Source organism: Anomaloglossus baeobatrachus, chromosome 2, assembly GCF_048569485.1.
Source record: "Anomaloglossus baeobatrachus isolate aAnoBae1 chromosome 2, aAnoBae1.hap1, whole genome shotgun sequence".
Classification (NCBI taxonomy): Eukaryota; Metazoa; Chordata; class Amphibia; order Anura; family Aromobatidae; genus Anomaloglossus; species Anomaloglossus baeobatrachus.
In genome coordinates, this window is record NC_134354.1 from 91,417,458 (window position 1) to 91,436,930 (window position 19,473).

The window sequence follows — 19,473 nt, forward strand, 5'->3', positions numbered from 1 at the left end:
AATGAGGCATACAGGGGAGGGAATCTTTCCTCAGTGAGGAGTGTCCCTTCCCTGTGCTGAACAGCCGCTGGGCGGAGCCACACTGTCCCCTGCACTGACTGACATGCAGGGGTAGAGAATCGAAACTAGGCCTCAGGCGAAGCCGGGGCCTAGATTTAAACATGCGGCCAGCGTGCAGGCACTATCGGCGCGGTTCTCCAGTGAAAACTGGAGAACCGGCCGGAAATGTTACACAGTTATATAACACACTCTCCCCAATATATAAAGTACAAGGGACCCCTGGAAAGACCACCGTCTGTGGTAATAACGTCTCAGTACTTAGCTTGTGAGACGCAGGTGCCAGGTCCCTGGGGGGTCATCGCTCCGTCCGGCAGGATCCTGAAAGGGCTGCGGATGGAAACCGGTCTCCTGCAAAGCAGTGAGAACCGTGATGGCTCTCACTTCAAGCCAGAGCCTCAGGGGATGGTGAAGGAGCGCGGCACGAAAGGGCTCCAGCCCTGAAATCTCTATAAGCTATGAAATCTCTGAAATCACAGCAAGGTTAACAAAACACACTCCCCCCTCAATAAATGTACAAGGGACCCCTGAATAACGTCTCAATACTTAGCTTATGAGACGCAGGGCCATGTCCCTGGGGGGGGTGATCGCTCCGTCCGTCAGGGTCCTGAAAGGGCTGCGGATGGAGACCGGTCTCCTGCAAAGCAGAGAGAACCGTGATGGCTCCCACTTCAAGCCATAGCCTCAGGGGATGGTGAAGGAGCACGGCATGTGAAGGCTCCAGCCTTGTAACATCAACCTTAACAGCACCGCCGACACAGTGGGGTGAGAAGGGACATGCAGGGAGTCCAGATTGGACCCGCTTTTCTTCCAAATCTTTGAAATCAAAAATCAAAAATCAGAGGATGCATGTGTGTGTGTGACCTCCTGAACACAAAGCATTGAACTGGTTGGATTTGTCATCCGGGGAGTGTATATGCTCGGAGGGAGGAGCTACACTTTTAGTGTAGTACTTTGTGTGTCCTCCGGAGGCAGAAGCTATACACCCATGGTCTGGGTCTCCCATAGGAACGATGAAGAAAAAAATGATTGCTCACTTTGATCACATTTTATGTCCTAGGACAGTTTTTGTATTTTTTTATTTTGTTTTTTACAAAACAATAATCAATCTCCTTCTAGCCTCGGACCCAGATACCCATGCAGCTTCCTACGATGACCTCACACATTTCAGATCTGCATTTATAACGTGAACTGTATAGGAATTGGTCTTTTTTTTTTCTTTGCCCTGAATAATATAATGTCATGAACATCCAAAAATGGTCTTAGAAAGACAAAAAACTACAATGAAGCACAAATGTTTTTGATTATCTCAGGCATTGTCTATTAACGTGAGTGATGATTTGAGACTCGCGTCTGGAATGTTTACTGTTGCAGATGTTGTGAGGATTGCAATGCGGCCTCCCCAATAAAACCAGCACAATTCACTTGTCAAAAAAGACTTGTCTATGACCTTTCAAGATCTTACAAGTTTAGAGGGCGCACGCTGAGGTTATAACCATAACAGCTACTGATTCAGAACAATGTAATAGCTGTAGGTGGAATAACACAGTTATAGGATCTCAAAAGTACAAATTCAGCTTCTCATAAACGAGGGAGTCAAATATTTCCTGCACTTCGGTTATATTACAACTTTTGTTAGTAACATCGGTGATGTTTTTCCTGAAGCATATTTTCGGACATCTTTAGCTGCATCTTAGCCTCTGGAGTTTTGTTTTCTTTACAGTCTGTCACGATTCACGTATGACTGTTCTGCAGAGCCATTGTATATGTCTTTGTTCTTGATATCTGGATTCTCCAGGGACAGGTCCAGTGGGAGCAGGTTATCCTGCAGTGACTCGTTCCTGGGTCATGCTGCTTTATCTTGGTTCTGTTTCCCTCGGTACGGCGCCAGTTATAGTTCCTGCTCTGCAGTGTGCACCTCTGGTTCCTGTAAGTCTGTTCTGATCCTGTCTGTTACCCAGTCCTGTTCGCTCTGACCTCCATCCTCCCCTACTCGTCTCTCGTCTGTCCTATCTCCCTACCCGCTCTCCGTTTAGTTATCCCATCTCCGTGTCCTCCTCCCACTGACTTGTCTTCCTTGTCCCCAACTACAGCTTATTACCAGACTACAGCTCTGTTCCCCTCCGGCTACTGACGATACCTCCTGGATTCCGACCCTCGGCTCTCAGGTGTATTCAGCTCCGTTTATTCCTCTGTACCTACGTGACTTCCCGGCTCTCACCACGGCTTCTACGACCACACTATTGCATCCTTATTTGGATGCTAGTGCCCTGTAGTGGGCTTGCACCTAATTACACTTAGAAGCATCACATCTCGCTGGAGTTCCGGCTCCCCCTAGTGGTAGCTTCACACATTCCATATATAAAACAGTGGCGACTTCCAAGCAGAAGCCGCCTCTAGAATAGACTGGAAACTTAATTTAGTTGCTTCATGGATTTAAAGACTGGAGTGACAAAAGATGGAATGTGAACATCGTTTTGACATAAGTAGAGTACAAAAGTTGTGTAAAAATGTATCAACTTTTGAAAAAGTTTCAATTGATGAAGCAGTCAAAAACAACTGAAACCCCACAATGACTGATAAAAAAAAAAAAAAAAAGGTCACAAGTGAAGACATATAGAATAGATATTAAACAAGGTGGAAATTAGAATGTGTAGATGAAGAGAAACAGGCAAAAAAAAACAAAAAACACAAATCTAAAAAAAACCCAAAACTTTGCAAATGCAGCAATGAATCGGGCCCTTGGTCTTTTTAGAAAAGACCAAATCAATAAATACAATTTATTAAAAGGTAAAGCAGTGTAAAATGTTTTATGACTTCCCAGCATACTTTATCGGTCATTCTTTACGTGACTGTACAGTATAACTAAAGATTGTATGTATCAAATCTGTGGTGCCAAAATGTTCAGATTAAACAAAATCTCAAAAAAAAAAATTTAAGGTAGGAAAGAAAATCAAATTACAAATTACCTTAAGAATTTTTATTTACACTTAAAAAGGACTTTGGTTGGAAAATATTAGTTTGAGAAGAACATTTTGTCATTGCCCAACATCTATATAAATGTTCCACAATTATTGTTATCCACCTTTGTAAAGAGTTAAAGAATAAACTGTTGTAACTTGTCTTATTTCGTCCCATAAAGACAATGATTATTATTAATGATGGTGAAATGTTTGGAAACTTATGATCAGTTTTCCTAGATAAGTGATGCAATACTTTTTTCCCACATTGCAACATATGTAAAAACACTATGGAGCAATATATTACATTGGAAACTCTGCTGATATTTCTCATTGCCAAGGTTTTCTTAACCCAAATTTTTAACTTCGATATGAAAGTTGTTCCGTGTCCAAAAGAAATGCTAAACTTTCTCTCTCATACTACATGTATACTGCTTGGCATTAGAGTGGCTAAAATCATCTATCAAACTGGAAAAAGTAACCTAAATGGAAAAGCAGCACCTGTACTCCAGGTATACAACCATTGGATAGCCTGTTGTAGAACGTCATTGTGCTTTGCTCTTACAGACAAATTTGGAGAAAGATTTTGACATTTAGATAATGTCAGACGTCTACTTAATCATAGTTTTTACAAATGGTGCTCATATAGTATCCACTAAATGGACTGTAAGACTGTATTAATAATTCAGGCCACAATCAGCAACTCCAAGCTGTAGCGGCTGTAGGTATGTGTCTTTTATACAGTGTGTCCACCCATATCCTGGCCACCGCCATTAACTTGAGAACAGCAGCAGCTATAGGCATAGAAGTGGTGTCTAGGTATAGTAAAGTAGCCATGCGCTACGCAATGAAACCACCTATAGCGCCACCTGGTGGAAAACAATGGAGTTAGCATTTTTATCTCGAAAACGGAACAAGATAGAGAATAAAAGTTGCAGGGCATCATCAATTCAACAAATCGACACCTTGAATACAGAAATCTTATGATCTGAAACCCATGACCCCCGCCCCCCCAAAACTTTGAATGCTGGTCACGCATATGCCACTCATTTAACTTTGATGGTCAAAGTGGCCACAGTCAGCTGCAATGCACATCTGGACTCTGGACAGTATACTGTATCTTGCTGCACGTTGTGCAATATGGTAGGTGACATGTTTGCACAAGCATCTGTAATACATCATCGTAGGTCCCGCAATGTTGGTGGAGGGGTCACATACACCTGCTGGTTGATGTGACCTCACAGAAAGAAGTCCAATGGGGACAGGTCAGGTGAGCGTGGAGGCCACTCCATACAGCCACCGTACCCAAATGACTTGTAGGAAGGTCTCCATGAGGTATCGCTTCACGTCCTCATCCTTGTGAGTTTTAAACGTTCTAATCATAGCATTTCTGTATGGAAGGTGCCGATTCGTATTGAATTGATGATGCCCTACAACTATGTAATTCACTTTTTTTTGCTATCTTATTCAGTTTTTGAAATAAAAATGCTAACTCTGTTGTTTTCCACCAGGTGGCGCTATAGGTGGTTTCATTGCGTAGCGCATATCTACTTTACTATACTATACCTAGACACCACTTCTATGCCTATAGCTGCCGCTGTTCTCAAGTTAATGGCAGTGGACAGGATATGGGTGGACACACTGTATATACGTATCAAAGGTAAAGGAAGAAGTTGCTTAAAATTTTACTATATAGGATGCTTTGTACTTGAGTAAAGAAAAAGATCCTAAAGATTGCTACTAGTGATGAGCGGGCACTACCATGCTCAGGTACTCAGTACTCATAACTAGTGATGAGTGAGCACTACCATGCTCGGGTACTCAGTACTCGTAACTAGTGATTAGCGAGCACTACCATGCTCAGGGGCTTGGCAATCATAACCAGCAGTTGATGCTCGATGGATGTGACTCGAGTACAATGGAAGCCAATGGGGAACTTGAGCATTTTCTGGCAAATCTTCTGCAAAAATGCCGGAATCCCCATTGACTTTCATTATACTCAGGTATTCAAGTCGAGCCGATCCGAGCAGGAAATGCTTGTTACAAGTACTGAGCACTCGAGCATGGTAGTGCTCACTCATCACTAATTGCTACACATGAGATAAATATCTGCCAGGCATTGTTAGTAGAATAATAACCCCAAACATCTCAGCAGATCTCACCAATGAGTTGCGGAGAAATATGTCACCCATCTAATAGCCACAGCTCATCAGATCAGCTCTTAGGATCCAAAATTGTACGTAAATAACACTTTAGACTTTGCATTTCCTTAAATTATGAGCAATATAAATGTGTCCTTACCTTAACATTCCCAGCATCGTGGGCAAATGCTTGAAAGAGATGCAAAATTCCCACAAGAATGCCCCAAACACAGGTCATATTGGTGCGCAGTTAAGCCTCGGATGATAAGGTGCAGCTGCAGGAGTCTATTTTAGTGCACATGGTGTTAAAATGTCCCATAAAAAAACAATAAGTTAAAAGTCACCAGTAATTGTAAGAATTGGTAATTAGTGGCTGATATTGGAGCGGCTGCTGAACGACCTTTGTAGATTTGTGCAATGTCCTTTCTTTTGAAACATAGTGAACAGAGATAAAAGGACAAAACTTTTTCCAAAAATTTTAAAAAGTTTTCTATTGAGAAAGTATTAGATTCATGAGAGGCTCCATCATGGTCTTGGTAGTTCAGGGCTGAAAGGAGGGAAGGAGCAGTAATCCAAACTCCGTACTGAAACTTTCTTCACAGCGTCCAAGGAAGCATGTGTGTTAAATCTGATACAGGGCTTGGCAGTAAAGGCAGACAAACCTTGGCTTCTCTCCCACTCCGAGACTTGGCAGATCACAATAGCCAATAGCCTTCCAGGATTTTTTCTAAATGACATCCTGCTGATCTCTAATACATCAAACCAAGACACCTGAAATCTAGATCCCTGGATGAGCCGCGCACAATGATTCAGACGGGCAGTTTCCAAATATTTTATTTTTATAATGCAGACATACCAGTAATGAGATTATAAGGATATAAACGTATAACAACTGAAATATAAAAATATATACAAGTACAGGTCTGAAAATATAATGATTTAGGACCATAGCGTAGAAGTTGGAAACAGCGAGGCTAGAAAGCCATTCTGTCCACATGCCAAGCGGAGCATCAGCAAGCCACCATTTCTTGGCTACGGGTTTTTAGATAAAAGGCAAAGAAGTTTTCTTGGACTCACATATAATCAAGTAGTCAACACTGCCCAGTGGCTCTATGCTTACACACAAGAAGTGACCACATCTCTGTAAAACGGATAGGGGAGACTTTTTCTCTAAATACCTTGTGTTGCCAATTCTGCCTCTGAGCAGCGCTATTGCAGTCCGCTCATCAGCGTTAAGTGAACTCCGGGCTCCATGGCTTCTGGGATCTGGTGACCTCACGTCAATTTCCAGTTGACCTGACCATCCTGGCGGGACCCAGTCTTCCTGAGTGACTTGATTGTGGGCAGTGTTTCACCGCTCAACACAGCCCAGCATCTCGCGTGCGCTCTACGTCATTGCAGAGCACCACAACCAGGGGAGATGTTGGGATGTGACAAGCGGTGAAACACCGCCCACAGCCCAGTCACTCAGGAAGACTGGGGCCGGCCACGGCGATGTCAGGTCAACTGGAAGTTGGGTTCTGCAGAGTGGTGAACCACCTCTTTAAAGAATCACCGAAGAATTGTAGTCCTGCTTATATAGTTCAGCATAGGCTCTTATTAAAGAACAATGTAGACGTTTTTATGAATATTTTATATATACAGTTGGATTAGAGGATATGCCATGTTTGGGTTTTCTGCCATTTTCATTCCTTCATCTCTATGGTTCCACTAAGGTAGACTACATTTCCCATTTGTCTATCGGGGACATAGAACTGCTGTCAGCTGATGTGTACTGGACTACAGATTAGCGGACCTGTGGAAGTTTGATTCAGCGGATTCTGCTGGACTTTACATAAAGTTTGGTTTGGGAGCCAGACTTGACCTCAACGCCAATGGAAGTCACTAATTGGTCACTTAGGGTCTCCACATGCAGCCAACCATAAACAGATAACTTCCGGGGGAGGGTGGACGGGGTTTTTCCATTCTTTTTTGTTTGGTGCACACTACATCCGATCATGCTGATTTTATTCTTTGTGCGAGCCGTTCAAGCACTGCAAGCGGTTCGCACCGGGTTGAGCACTGAGCGTACCCAAGCACAGCGATGCTCGCGATGTTCATAGGTACAGCACCCACACTCCGAACCCAAACGGATTTTTTTTTGGACCGTCTGTGTTTGGTACGAACCCCAATCCTTGGGTTAGTTTCTCTCTATACAGGACAGTCTCAATGTATCCCTTATGTGCGAACGGGAAATAGACGAGACCTCCCAAAATCCCAGAGGAGTTGGTAGATCTCTTGCACATGGAGCCCTTTCAGTGTAGCTGTGTTCTCAGGATGCACATATAGCTGAAAGATATGGTGGAGCAGGGAGCCATCTGTGCACTGCACCACCACTTCCTCAGGAGGACGTCAGGTAATGGTGTTACTTCACCACTTTGCCTTGGTATAGAAGTCTGTATGTGCAGAGACAAAGATGAAAAAAAGTCAACATGGCAGCTCGTCCGAATGGAGAAGTAAAGGGAAACTGAAGGACTACGATCAGAAAGAGAATCACTGGGGATCCCATAGATTCATCCTTAGATTTTCCACATATATGGTCTACTATACACTTGTATATAATCAGTATTTACCACGATACGGTCATTGTCAGATGGTAATATAAGTGTTACATGGAACTACAGATGACATCTACTACATTAACAGGAACCCATTGAGTTAGTACTGTTACATAGGTGTTACATAGGACTGCAGGTGACAGAGAACGTAACTTTAATTTTGGTTACTGTTGCTTTGCTTTTAGGGGGTGTGGTCTGAAGAGGGTGTGTGGCTTGTTTCATAAACTGAAAAGCTGGCGGGTATGGTGGTACTATGCGATGTACACAGAAGAGCGTCAGTCTGTATACCCTGCTATATCACTGCTCTTAAACATACTGTAATGCTGAAATAATGGGTCAGATATGTGAAAATGCCTAAAAAGTAAAACTATCTGGCAACCAATCATAGTGCAATTTTCAAGATAAACCAAAATAAAAGCTGCTCTAAAGGGTGCTTTACACGCTGCAATATCGGTAACGATATATCGTCGGGGTCACGTCGGTAGTGACGCACATCCGGCGCAGTTACCGACATCGCAGTGTGTGACACAAATAAGCGACGATCAACGAGCACAAAAACGTGAAAAATCGTTGCTCGTTGACACATCGCTCATTTCCTTAATATCGTTGCTGCGGCCAGTACTTGTTTGTCGTTCCTGCGGCTGCACACATCGCTATGTATGACACCGCGGGAGCGACGAACTTCTCCTTACCTGCCTCCACCAGCAATGCGGAAGGAAGAAGGTGGGCGGGATGTTATGTCCCGCTCATCTCCGCCCCTCCGCTTCTATTGGACGGGCGCTTAGTGACGTCGTGGTGACGTCGAACGCACCTCCCCCTTGAGGGAGGGATTATTTGGCTGTCACAACGACGTCGCTGCACAGGTATGTGCATGTGACGCTGCCGTAGCGATGATGTTCACTATGGCCGCGATCACCACATATCGTTACAACGACGGGGGCGGGTGCTATCGCATGCGACATCGCCAGCAATCGCTAGCGATGTCGCAGTGTGTAAAGCACCCTTAAGACTCGAAGTCATGGGGTGGCAAAGACAGGTTTTTGTTGTGTATTTTTAGAAAGTTTTATAAGTCTCCATCTATATCTTTAGCTACATGGAGGATATAGGGAGGGACAGGGAGAGTGGGGCAGCTGGGTGAGGAGGAGAGAAGTCTGCCAGCTGGCAGGAAGTAGGAGACCGGTGGTGACGTGCTCCTGTAGCTCACAGGAAGTCACCGGCTGACTTCCTGTCTGCACATTAGCCCATGTACAGGATCGGTTGTCAGACTGGAGATCACATGACCCATCTTCTAATAATGAGGTGGGGGAATCTAACTATGTAACGGAGATCTGATTAAATAAATTCAACAGTGAGAAAATTAATGGTGAGTGAGCAATATATGTGTAAAAAATGCTGGAGTGCTTCTTTCATGAATGATGTCCTGGAATTCACAATTTTGTTATTTTCTTGGGTTTTCTATGGATAGTACGACAAAGCCACCAGAGGAAAAAATGTAATATGAAAAGGATAGAAGAATAGGGACAAGTTGCTTGTAACACATCAAAGCATATATAAGAAATATATACTCACTTCTCTATAGAATAATTGACCCTCATTATCATTTTTAGGTTATTGATAAAAGGGAATGGCAAATCTCTAGAAACTCCTGTTCTCAGTTATCGCTGGGGGGGCGGCTGCTGTCGGACATTTATTTGACTAAAATTAATTGTATGAATTCAGTGGCGTGCCCATGTAATGTGCAACATACGCCAGACCCACAAGAGGGAGAGACGATTTTGGCTCGTGAATAGGTCTTGTGTAGAGGCGATACAACAAGCTAGAAATGTTGTAGTGTTGGAAATGAGTGACAAATGTTTAGTGCTTCGCAAAGAATGTTGGAATAGGCCAAAATCAGTTTGTCTTCATTTTTTTTGATAGGTCTCATTGATGCGTTCCGGGGAATCCCTGATAATGGCTCCTGGGAGGTAAGGAACTATTAGTGTAAGGGATTATTGTTTTATAACTAGGAATGTATAAGAGCAATCTCATTTGGGAGCGCACATAAATATGTATTTGTTCTCGCCTGGTCTCTTCTTTACATATTCTGGCATCACATGAAGAAATACAATATATACTATTATTAAGACTAACAAAACCCAGGAATCCAAAGCATTATGAGATTTTAAAAGAATTCTTAGAAAACTGTACATAATCTTCTCAGTTTATCTGTTTCCAATCTTTGACTTCCATGTTTTGGCATTTTCAAATCCATTTTTGAAAAAGTGGTAATCCTCAATGGTCTTGGAAATTTCCTCTTTTGTATTCATCACGAATGGACCTTAAGAATGAAATTACAGAAAGATGATTAAAAAGTGAATCTGTCACCAGGTTTTCACCAGCTAAACTGAAAGCATCATAATGAAGGGGCAGAGACCCAGATTCCAGTGATGAGAGCCAATTGGCATTGTCCAGTAGTCAACAATGGACTGAAAGCCATCTGACAAAACATCAGATAGCAGACTGTGTTATATAGTGGTATGAGAGCCCTTACAAAAAGAATCAACTGTGATTGCATGCTGTGCTACCTGTATATTCTATTTTATCCACCCCCTGCACAGGAGCTGTGGTATGATCAGACCAGTGGCGTAATTACCACGATCGCAGAAGTTGCCACCACGACCGGGCCCAGCAGGGTTGGGGGCCTGACACTTGCCCTGCAGAGAAACAGCTGGCTCCTCTCAGTGAGAGAAGAGCTGTGCTGTTCCTTTACTTTAAATCAGTAGCGTAGCTAACGAAGGGGGGGGGCAGAGAATGCGGCAACTCCGGGCCCTGTGCTCAGGTGGGGGCCCACCTGGTGCTGCACTACTGTTATCGTGTGCAGTGCGCCAATAGCTAACCACTGCGGTAGTGCTGGGAGACACGATTTTCCTGCACTGCCGCTGATGACAGCGTTGAGTGGAGGCACAGGACATCAGAGTCCCAGCTTGGTGATGTCATTGCAAAACGCTGGGATTCTGATGTCTTGTGCGTGTGAGGACAGCGCTGTGATCCACCCACGTTGGAGCCATCAGGACCCTGGAGTAGGAGAGTATGATGATTTAGTTTTTTTTTCTTTTAAATGCAGTTTGGGGGATATTTTGTAATTTAGGATAGGGCCCAGGCAGCAGTACAAATTACCACAAAAAATGGGCATGCTAAAAGTAAGACGATAAATGGAAGGCACATACAGTAAGTGAATAAGTAAAAAAAATAAAAAATAACATATCTTTCAAAACTCATTGAAAGCTTTTTGACAGCACCAGCACTCCGTAGTTAACCTCTGATGTCAGACGCTGGCCATCCCTGACACACTATGCTAGTCGCCACACAACGTACTAGCATCAGCCTAAGCATAGGATACCAGCACAGTCACCGTGGTTATTGAGATCCAGCATGGCTGGGTCCATGCACTGGAGGATTCGCTGCAACACAGGGCAGCCACTTGGAGGAGCTCCTTGGAGGAAGTCACTAATACAAGAAAACCTTGGTAACATCAATGTGATACTGCCTCCTGCATCTACAGTAGTAAGTGCACCTTTTTCTCATTGCAGATCATTCTTGTGGCCACGCAAACCTGTTTAGCCTAAGGCTGTTGGGTTACTTACTCACTTAGGCCATGTGTGAACGCTGCGGATTTACCTGTGGAATTGCAGCGGATTTCGCTGCAGAAAATGTTTAACATTGCTGCAGTCCTTCTCCAGCAAAATCTATGGGGATTTAAATAAGCTGTGTGCACAGTGCGTTTTTTTGTCCCAGCGGATTTACCTGCGGATTTCCGCTGCGGAATTAATGTGAATGTCATTTCTTTTCTGCAGGTCCCTGCGGTTTTGCCATTAATTATTGGTAAAAAACTGCAGGGACCAACCTGCAGCAAAACCGCAGAAATTCCGCACGAAAACGCAGCAAAACCGCATGCGGATTTCGTTGCGGTTTTGGTACAGTTTTTTACCGCAGGTGCGGGATTCTTTCACAGGGTCCGGTTTTTCCTTAACAAAAAGTCATTTTCTAGTGCGCACATAGCCTTAGTGTATGTGCCTTCCATGCAACTTCTTTCTTTCAGCACGCCCATTTACCAAACTGCAAAACCTATTTTTTTTTTTTATAGGCACATACATTGGGTCATTAGCAAGTGCTAGTCAACTGTGAACATAGGGATCACCCATATCATCTAATGCAGCAGTCTCATCTCTAAGCCAGTGGGACTAGGGTAATAGGTAATACTTTTGCATTTTTTAGTTTTATATTTTATTGATGTCTTAATCTGATAATGTCATGACCTTGGAAGATATCCATACTTATTTTTGCACAATCCTAATTCAAATCATGGGTAATGTATGCATAGTGTGGTTGTAGTTTGTCCCTGCAGCCTGAGTTCTGCGTACATCTCCTACTCTACTGTCTAATGTCTTTAGAGAAAAAAAATCTTACTATGGTGCTAAACAGAACAACATGGCAGACAGATGTCGAAGTGTGTCATTAAGAGGTTAATTACATTACTAGGGTAATAAAATCTCTTGGGGATGCCAGGGCTGTGATCTTGGTCTATTGTAGGTCAAGTTTCCAAAAAAAAATATAACCCACATCACAGTGGTTGTTGGTTGTTGTGGGTATTCATTTCGCACAGGGAATCCCTGAGAAGGGAATGCAAAATGGAATGGAGTGTGCAGAAAAATACTCCTAAGCGAGAAGAGGTTAGGATCCTCTAATGGCAGGTCCCACAGCTCAGGGCATGGAGGCCTGAAAAATACTCTACATTTCAAACATTTCTGAAATCCTCCTTTTTACATCAATTAAGGAATGTGCTCCTCAGACCATCTGGGGGCATCACAGCTCTGGACCAAACCTCAATCAGAGGTCAATAAAACTTTCACACTCCTAATCTATGAACTGCTGCAATATTTACTGCCACAACAGTTTGTCCCCTTGCCATGCTGATAGTTCTGCTTCATATAACTTGTCTTATTTACTGCTCCATTCTATGTCATGTTGTGTATAAATATGTGATTCTTCAGATTTTGTGTTATACTGAGCCTGATGAAGGAGGCCTGAGTAGTCTCGAAAGCTTGCTATTATTACCATCTTTTCAGTTGGCCATTAAAAGCTATCAACTACTGAGGACTCAGTTCTTTTAAAAAATGTTTAAACATTTCTGAAGTGACATTAACAAACTGCACATAAGAAATATAATGGGATTCATTTAATACATTATCCAATAATCCAACATTTTTCATTTCTCCACCAATCGTTCTCTCTACTACTCAGCTGCAGAACACCCTGGAATTCCACAAAATCAAAAGAAGAAATAATCTGACCCAAGAGACTTCACTGATTACAACATCGACAGAAGCACATTTTTGCACAGTGTATGAAGGAAGTCAGACTTTCAGGTGCAGAAATGCAACGTCATGTAAACGCCAAAAGTCAGAATATTTATGTAATTTTTTGTGGCTTGATACAGGCCCTATGTCGACCGAAACGTTGTTATTGCACTTTTTTGTTTGAATGCGGAGACAAATAAAGGTTTTTCAAATGGAAAGGAGTTTTTGGTGCCTTGGATTCCACTATCTTTTTTGAAAAGTTGCAGCTAATGGAGGACTGTACCAAGCAGCACGAATAGTGGAGTGGTGCATGGAACATTGTAGATTCAAGTAAGTTTTATTAAGGTGTTTACGCCAGATTTCTGGCTTAAGCACCTTGATGAATCGGCCCCAATATCTTTAAAAGGAAGTCTGTCAGCACAATTGCTTGGTGCACCCTTGCCGTTGCTGACCAGTGCAGTGACCTTTACATCTACTTGTTTTCCATTGATCTCTGTTCCTGTGTCCTATAACGCCAAAGCTGTCAATCAGGGCAGAGATAAATAAAATAAAATTAGTTGGCCACACTAAGGATGTACCAAGCGCTTTGTTTGCAGTCATTTTGTGCTGAAGATTAATGTGCAGTAATAGCGTCACTTCCATCAAGAGTGATGCACTAGCAAGATCCAATCCTGTAATGTAATTTCAATGAAACTTGGCACTCGAAATGGTGGAACAAATCATGGTGTTTTTTATTATAAAGTGCTTGTAATCCAAAATCAGAAGACTCTTCAGTCAAGACAGACCTTCATCAGTATGGAGTGCCATGGAATAAGAACGGTGCTGTGAAATGCAATAGTGCAGCATCCACTGCTCACAAGGAAGCGCATAAAGCTGAAGGTCTGTCTTGACTGAAATGTCTATGAGGTCATACCGTGGGAACCTGGATATGACCTCTGGTGAACTGAGTGACGTCACTGCTGTCAGCCGGGTCCCATTGTCAGTGTTTCCCGGAGCCTGGAGAGATCGGATATGTGTGTTTGGTCTCTCCAGGCTCGAATGTAGCAGAGCCAGGACCGTCATGGGACGTTGTGTGGATTACGGCAGAACTTCAAGGGTCTTTTTGGGGTTAATAAAGAGGGCAAAGAGGGTGCTGCATTTTATTTCAAATAAAGGATTTTTCTCTGTGTTTGTGTTTATTTCTCTTTACTTATAGGATTAGTGATAGGGTGGATCTCATAGACGCCTACCCATCACTAATTCTGGGCTTGATGACAGTTCTGCACTGTCATTAACCCCTATTACCGCAATAGTCACCGCACCAGGGCAATCGGGAAGAGCCAGGTAAAGCGCTGGGATTGTCGCACCTAATGGATGCGGCAATGCCAGGGTGACCGCAGGCTGCTATTCTTAGCCTGGGGGGGTCCCAATAACCATGGAACTCCCCAGGCTGAGAACATCAGCCCCCAGCTCTTGGGCATTATCATGGCTGGGTATCAAAATTGGGGGAGGACCGCACGCCGATTTAATTATTTAAATAATTTTAAAAAAAGTTGCATGCGATCCTCTTATTTTGATACACAGTCAAGATAGGTGCACGGCTGGGGGCTGTATCCTGTAGCTGTAGGGTTTATCTGTGCTGGGTATCATGATATGGGGGGCCGTACACCAATTTATTTATTTTTACACCACAATACTGACCCACAGACAGCGCCTGAGAGTGGTTGCCGGCAGACCCTGTCACACCATGGGGGTGCATCTGACTGCAACAAATCACAGATGCCAGGACGTCCGGTGGCTGGGGAAAGCAGTGCATATGGATGAGCAATGTTTAGCCACCCTGAAGTGAATGAGCGGCCGCGGGAGCAGCCTCGGTAAGTATGAAGTGCTCGCTTCATTCTTATTTTCTTTATTTTTCCTTTATTTATTTTTTTTAAAATTTACTGAGTGCTGAATCCGGATCAATATCTGGAATCTTGGGGCCCAGGTCCGGCACTGCGGTACCTTTTAAACCGCGCTGATCTGGACTTTTACAGTCCGCGTCGACCCATCACTAGCAGAGACACAACTGAATTAATATAACACGATAATTGTGGAGAAATAAAATGTCTTGGCTAAACACTTTATATTAGAAATATTTTATATGGTAGATCAGAAAAGGGATTATCTTACCATGCTGCACGACAGGTTCATTTATTGGTTCTCCAGCAATCAAAACCAAGTGAGCCAGGTCATCACTCTGCACATAGTAAGACAGACACATTACTTCTTTGAGTAAAATGCTTTAATATGACATCTTATTACTACCACTGCTTCCCCAACAGACGCAGTGCTAAGTCCCCAGGTGGCTGCCGCAAACTGGTCATGGGTGGCTGAAAACGACATTCACAAATTATCTTCAACAGCTGCAAAAACCTCATAAATGAAAAAAAGAATGATAAAAGTGCCATGCACTGTTGATGTTTTTCATCAACCCAAAACCTGAAAGCGTAGTTATGTGCTGGCTTCACACATTAAATTTTTACAGTGCATGTACGGACTGTGACTTCTGGATCAACCATAAGTTTTCGGACTCTAACTCAATAATTTTATGAGTATAAATGAAATTGTTGAGTTCTGGTGAGGAGATTGATAATCTGGCTGGATCCACAGTTCGTACATGTAAAGCCTCAATAATCTGCACTTACGCATACAGGAGAATCAGCTCAGGATACCTTTTAAATTCTTCAATTGTAGATGCTGACAGATCTGCCTCAAAACAGCTTTAAAGGGAACCTGTCACCGGATGATGATAATACCCAACGGTCAGCGCGGAGCAGATGGGTCGGATGGGAGTCTCCGTTCTCGGCCATCGTTGTCCTCCTTCTGAAGATAGTGTGGATGACGCTGACAGTGAGATCCTACAAAGGCGCACTTTGAGCAGGGCAGATCAAAGTGCGCCTGCGCAGAACCTCACTGTCGGCTAGTGTAGATGACGTAGAACGTGTCATCCACACTAGCTTCAGAAGGAGGACAAAGATGGCCGAAAGAGTAGGCGTGGAACCCGGAGATGCCCATCCGACCCATCTGCTCCGCGCTGACCGTTCGGTAAGTATTATCAACATCTGATGCCAGGTTCCCTTTAAAACAGACTTTACATAAATTGCAATAACATATATTACACTATGGGATTGCCAATTCCCGGCAACTCAAACATCAGCCACAAGACTGCCGTTCTTTTAAAATAAAACATGTTTTCTAGTGACCCTTTATTTCATTGATCGTGGTATACAAAATAACATTTTTCAATTCATTATTAAGAGAAAAAGGTTTTGACCACAGCGAAAACATCACATTTTAACAGTTTCGGCATTTTAAACCACAGCAAAAACATTTAGTTCCAACCTGGTTATCAAATTGTACATTGTCGCCATCGTCCAGCACGGCTGTGTGGTGAGCCTCAATTGGTCTCTGGGCATCACATGGACCTTAAAAAAATAAAAATGAGAAGCATTAACAATTAACATAATAAATCAAACTATGACATATGCTAATAAAATATAAAATGTTATCTAAAAAAATGAACTGGATGCGGGTGCAACAGTTAGTTTCCATACAATGAACGTTATATTATATCATATGGAGATTATGCCTGCCCGGATTACAGCTCACATGCCTGCTAGTCCAATCAGTCCCCCGCCTTTGAAGCAGCTGTCAATATACAATGTAACCAGAAACTAATCAGCAAAAATGGGTTCAACTCAAAATTTTTCAGAAAAAAACCCAAAACTTAAAATGTTTGCATGCTTTGGTATTTCAGAGTGCAGCTGTCTTTTTTGTCATTATGTTTCATGTTTGGCTGTGCACCTGTTCACATTGCATGTTTGGGAATGCCATCAGTCTTTTTGTCTGGATTGTGGAGTCATGCGTCCGCGACTGGCCACAGTGATTTTGTTCTTTATAGCAGGTCCCTACTCGCCCATACACATGGAGGTTTTTAAACCTAGAGAGAGGCTTCAGTTTAGTGTGGCTACTAGCAGATATAGAAATGGCCATTTTTGTATACTAAACATCTCAATTTGTTCTTCGATTTCCTTAAAGCGCACCAATTGGCAGGATTTTCCTATATAACCTAAACCCAGTGCTATACTGGCACTATCATGCGGATTCTATACATACCGTTAGTTGCCAGGTTGGATGTATAGGTTTTGAAACACAAGCAAGTAAAGTTTGAGAAAAAAAAAAAAAAAAAAAAAAGCAGTTTTTTGAATGACAGCAGCTGCCAATCAGCTGATAGCTGGGGTGTGTATTCATCGTGATTCCTGCCCCCTGCCTGTCCGTCCTCCTCCTGTTATTTATGCTAATTCTATTATAGAATTGTTTTACTAGGTGACTAGAAGGACCTGTGCTGATGTCATACTCCTGTGACTAGAAGGGGCAGGGCCTTAACCAACAGAAAAGTAGTATTGCTTCCTGGTATTAGCCAGATTTTTGATCCTGAAGGAGTCATACAGTTCCAAAAAGTGTCGAACAATAAAATCAAATATCTAAATCCCCATTGATCTTCACTGATCTTCTGGCAGCGCGGATTACCCCTTTTCTTCCATCTCCTCCAGTGCTATCCTTCTGGGTTCTGCAGCAGCCTTCCTCAACACGTGGTCACAGTGGTTGTGTCTGTAACACAACTGCACCAGGTTAGTGCACCTAATTTAATTATTTCTGGTACCCTCGGATAAGACATCATCTGCGCCCCCCCCCCCCAAGTACATAAATTAGGCAGGTGAAGCAGTATTTTCAGCATGGAGTTTGAGAGAAATAGAAGCAAGATGAAGTAAATAACAAAGATTATTTTTTCAAAGACTGAAGAAAATAATAATAATATTAATAATGATAATAAAAAAAAAAAAAAGGATCAGTTAGAGTTGGCACGGTGTGGACTTTGTACATCTTCATATTATCATCAGGTGAGTAAAGGAAACCTGTCAGGTGCAATAGGCACCCAGACAGATAAGCACCCAGTATACACTAGCATAGATAAAGAGATCTTTAGAAAAAATATTTCTAAAGATTTTACCGTATGCTAATGAGCGAGGGGACTAGTCCTCTGGGCGTTGGTTCCTCTGGCTATTCGGCGCCATTAGCATGTTAGTACACCCCTGTGGGTGTGTAGTCACATGATGATCTCACTCACCTCTCAGCCACCATCGCGACGGGGGATTTTGGCTCAGTGCGCATGACCCCGGAGTTTGCGTCATGCGCACTATAAAGCCGGGTGTACTCGCCCTGGCTTCAAACTGAAGTAGTGCACATGACCCAAACTCCAGAGTCATGGGCACTGAGCCAAAATCCAGGAGCGTAATAACATGAAAATGGGCCGACTGGCAAGGGGAACTAACGCCCAGGGGACTAGTCCCCTCGCTCATTAGCATACGATAGAAGATCTTTACAAATACTTTTTCGAAAGGCCCATTCAGACACAACCACTTACCTGCGATCCCGATAAAGATGCAACCTGATAGGAATCGCTGGTAAGTCGCTGGGAGGTCGCTGGTGAGAGGTCACACAGTCAGATCTTACCAGCGATGCAGGAACAATACAGGCCGCAGTAGCGACCTGTATAACGATCTCAGCAGTCACTGTGACCCTGTCACACAGTGTCAAACACAGCGATGTGTCCTGCCCAGTAGGACATGGCCTTTGAAGAAAATGGCCTGGCCCATTCTGCAACAACTAGCGATCTCACAGCAGGGGTCTGATCGCTGGTAGGTGTCACACATAACGAGATCGCTAACGGGATCGCTACTGCGATATTTGCTACAGTAACCGTGACTCAGCTGTGATCTCGTTATGTGTGACAGTACCTTAAAGATCTCTTTATCTATGCTAGTGTATACAGGGACGGTTAGGCAGAGATTAGCAATATACACCCAGAACTGCTTGTGGTACTGGGTGCATATTGGACCTGACAGGTTCACTTTAATACAAACATTAGAGTAAACCAGGATTTTTATTTTTTATTTTTTTTAAACACCCTACGTACATTTACTTTACTGCATTTAGCCATAAAAGGTTCTCTGCTTTATTATTTTTTGTGATATTGAAGTTTATGTGATGAGGGATCACAGATATTAGAGGATAATTATAGCACTAATCAGCAGTGTTACTAACTCTAAATATTCATTGGAGACTTACCAACATGTATCACTCCTTCCAGTGTGTAGATGAAGGCAGTCCATCCTGTAATTTAACAAAAAAATAAAACATATGAAGTTTTGCTGTAGGTAAACCACCGAGTTATGCAAAATTAATAACTATAAAGATCCATGATTCTAGCTCTGTGCACAATCATCAATAGCGGATATGGCTCTCCGACAATTGTCATATTATTATTACAATATTTATTCACTTATATAGAGCTATTAAT

General features: G+C 42.9%; 2 protein-coding genes across 2 annotated transcripts in view; both read right to left on the minus strand.

The window, feature by feature from the left end:
• The window catches only part of VEGFD (vascular endothelial growth factor D), a 134,216-nt gene extending 128,460 nt beyond the window's left edge, over positions 1 to 5,756 (minus strand). The window contains exon 1 of the mRNA XM_075333121.1: positions 5,319 to 5,756. Coding sequence (XP_075189236.1) covers positions 5,319 to 5,396 — 78 coding nt within the window. The 5' untranslated portion in view covers positions 5,397 to 5,756. The remainder of the gene's footprint in view (positions 1 to 5,318) is intronic.
• A 218-nt stretch (positions 5,757 to 5,974) lies between these two features.
• Positions 5,975 to 19,473, minus strand: part of PIR (pirin) — an 85,392-nt gene continuing 71,893 nt past the window's right edge. The window contains exons 7-10 of the mRNA XM_075335160.1: positions 19,242 to 19,286; positions 16,455 to 16,537; positions 15,243 to 15,309; positions 5,975 to 10,072 (exon numbers count right to left, since the gene is read on the minus strand). Of these exons, the coding sequence (XP_075191275.1) occupies positions 9,957 to 10,072; positions 15,243 to 15,309; positions 16,455 to 16,537; positions 19,242 to 19,286 (311 nt within the window). The 3' untranslated portion in view covers positions 5,975 to 9,956. The remainder of the gene's footprint in view (positions 10,073 to 15,242; positions 15,310 to 16,454; positions 16,538 to 19,241; positions 19,287 to 19,473) is intronic.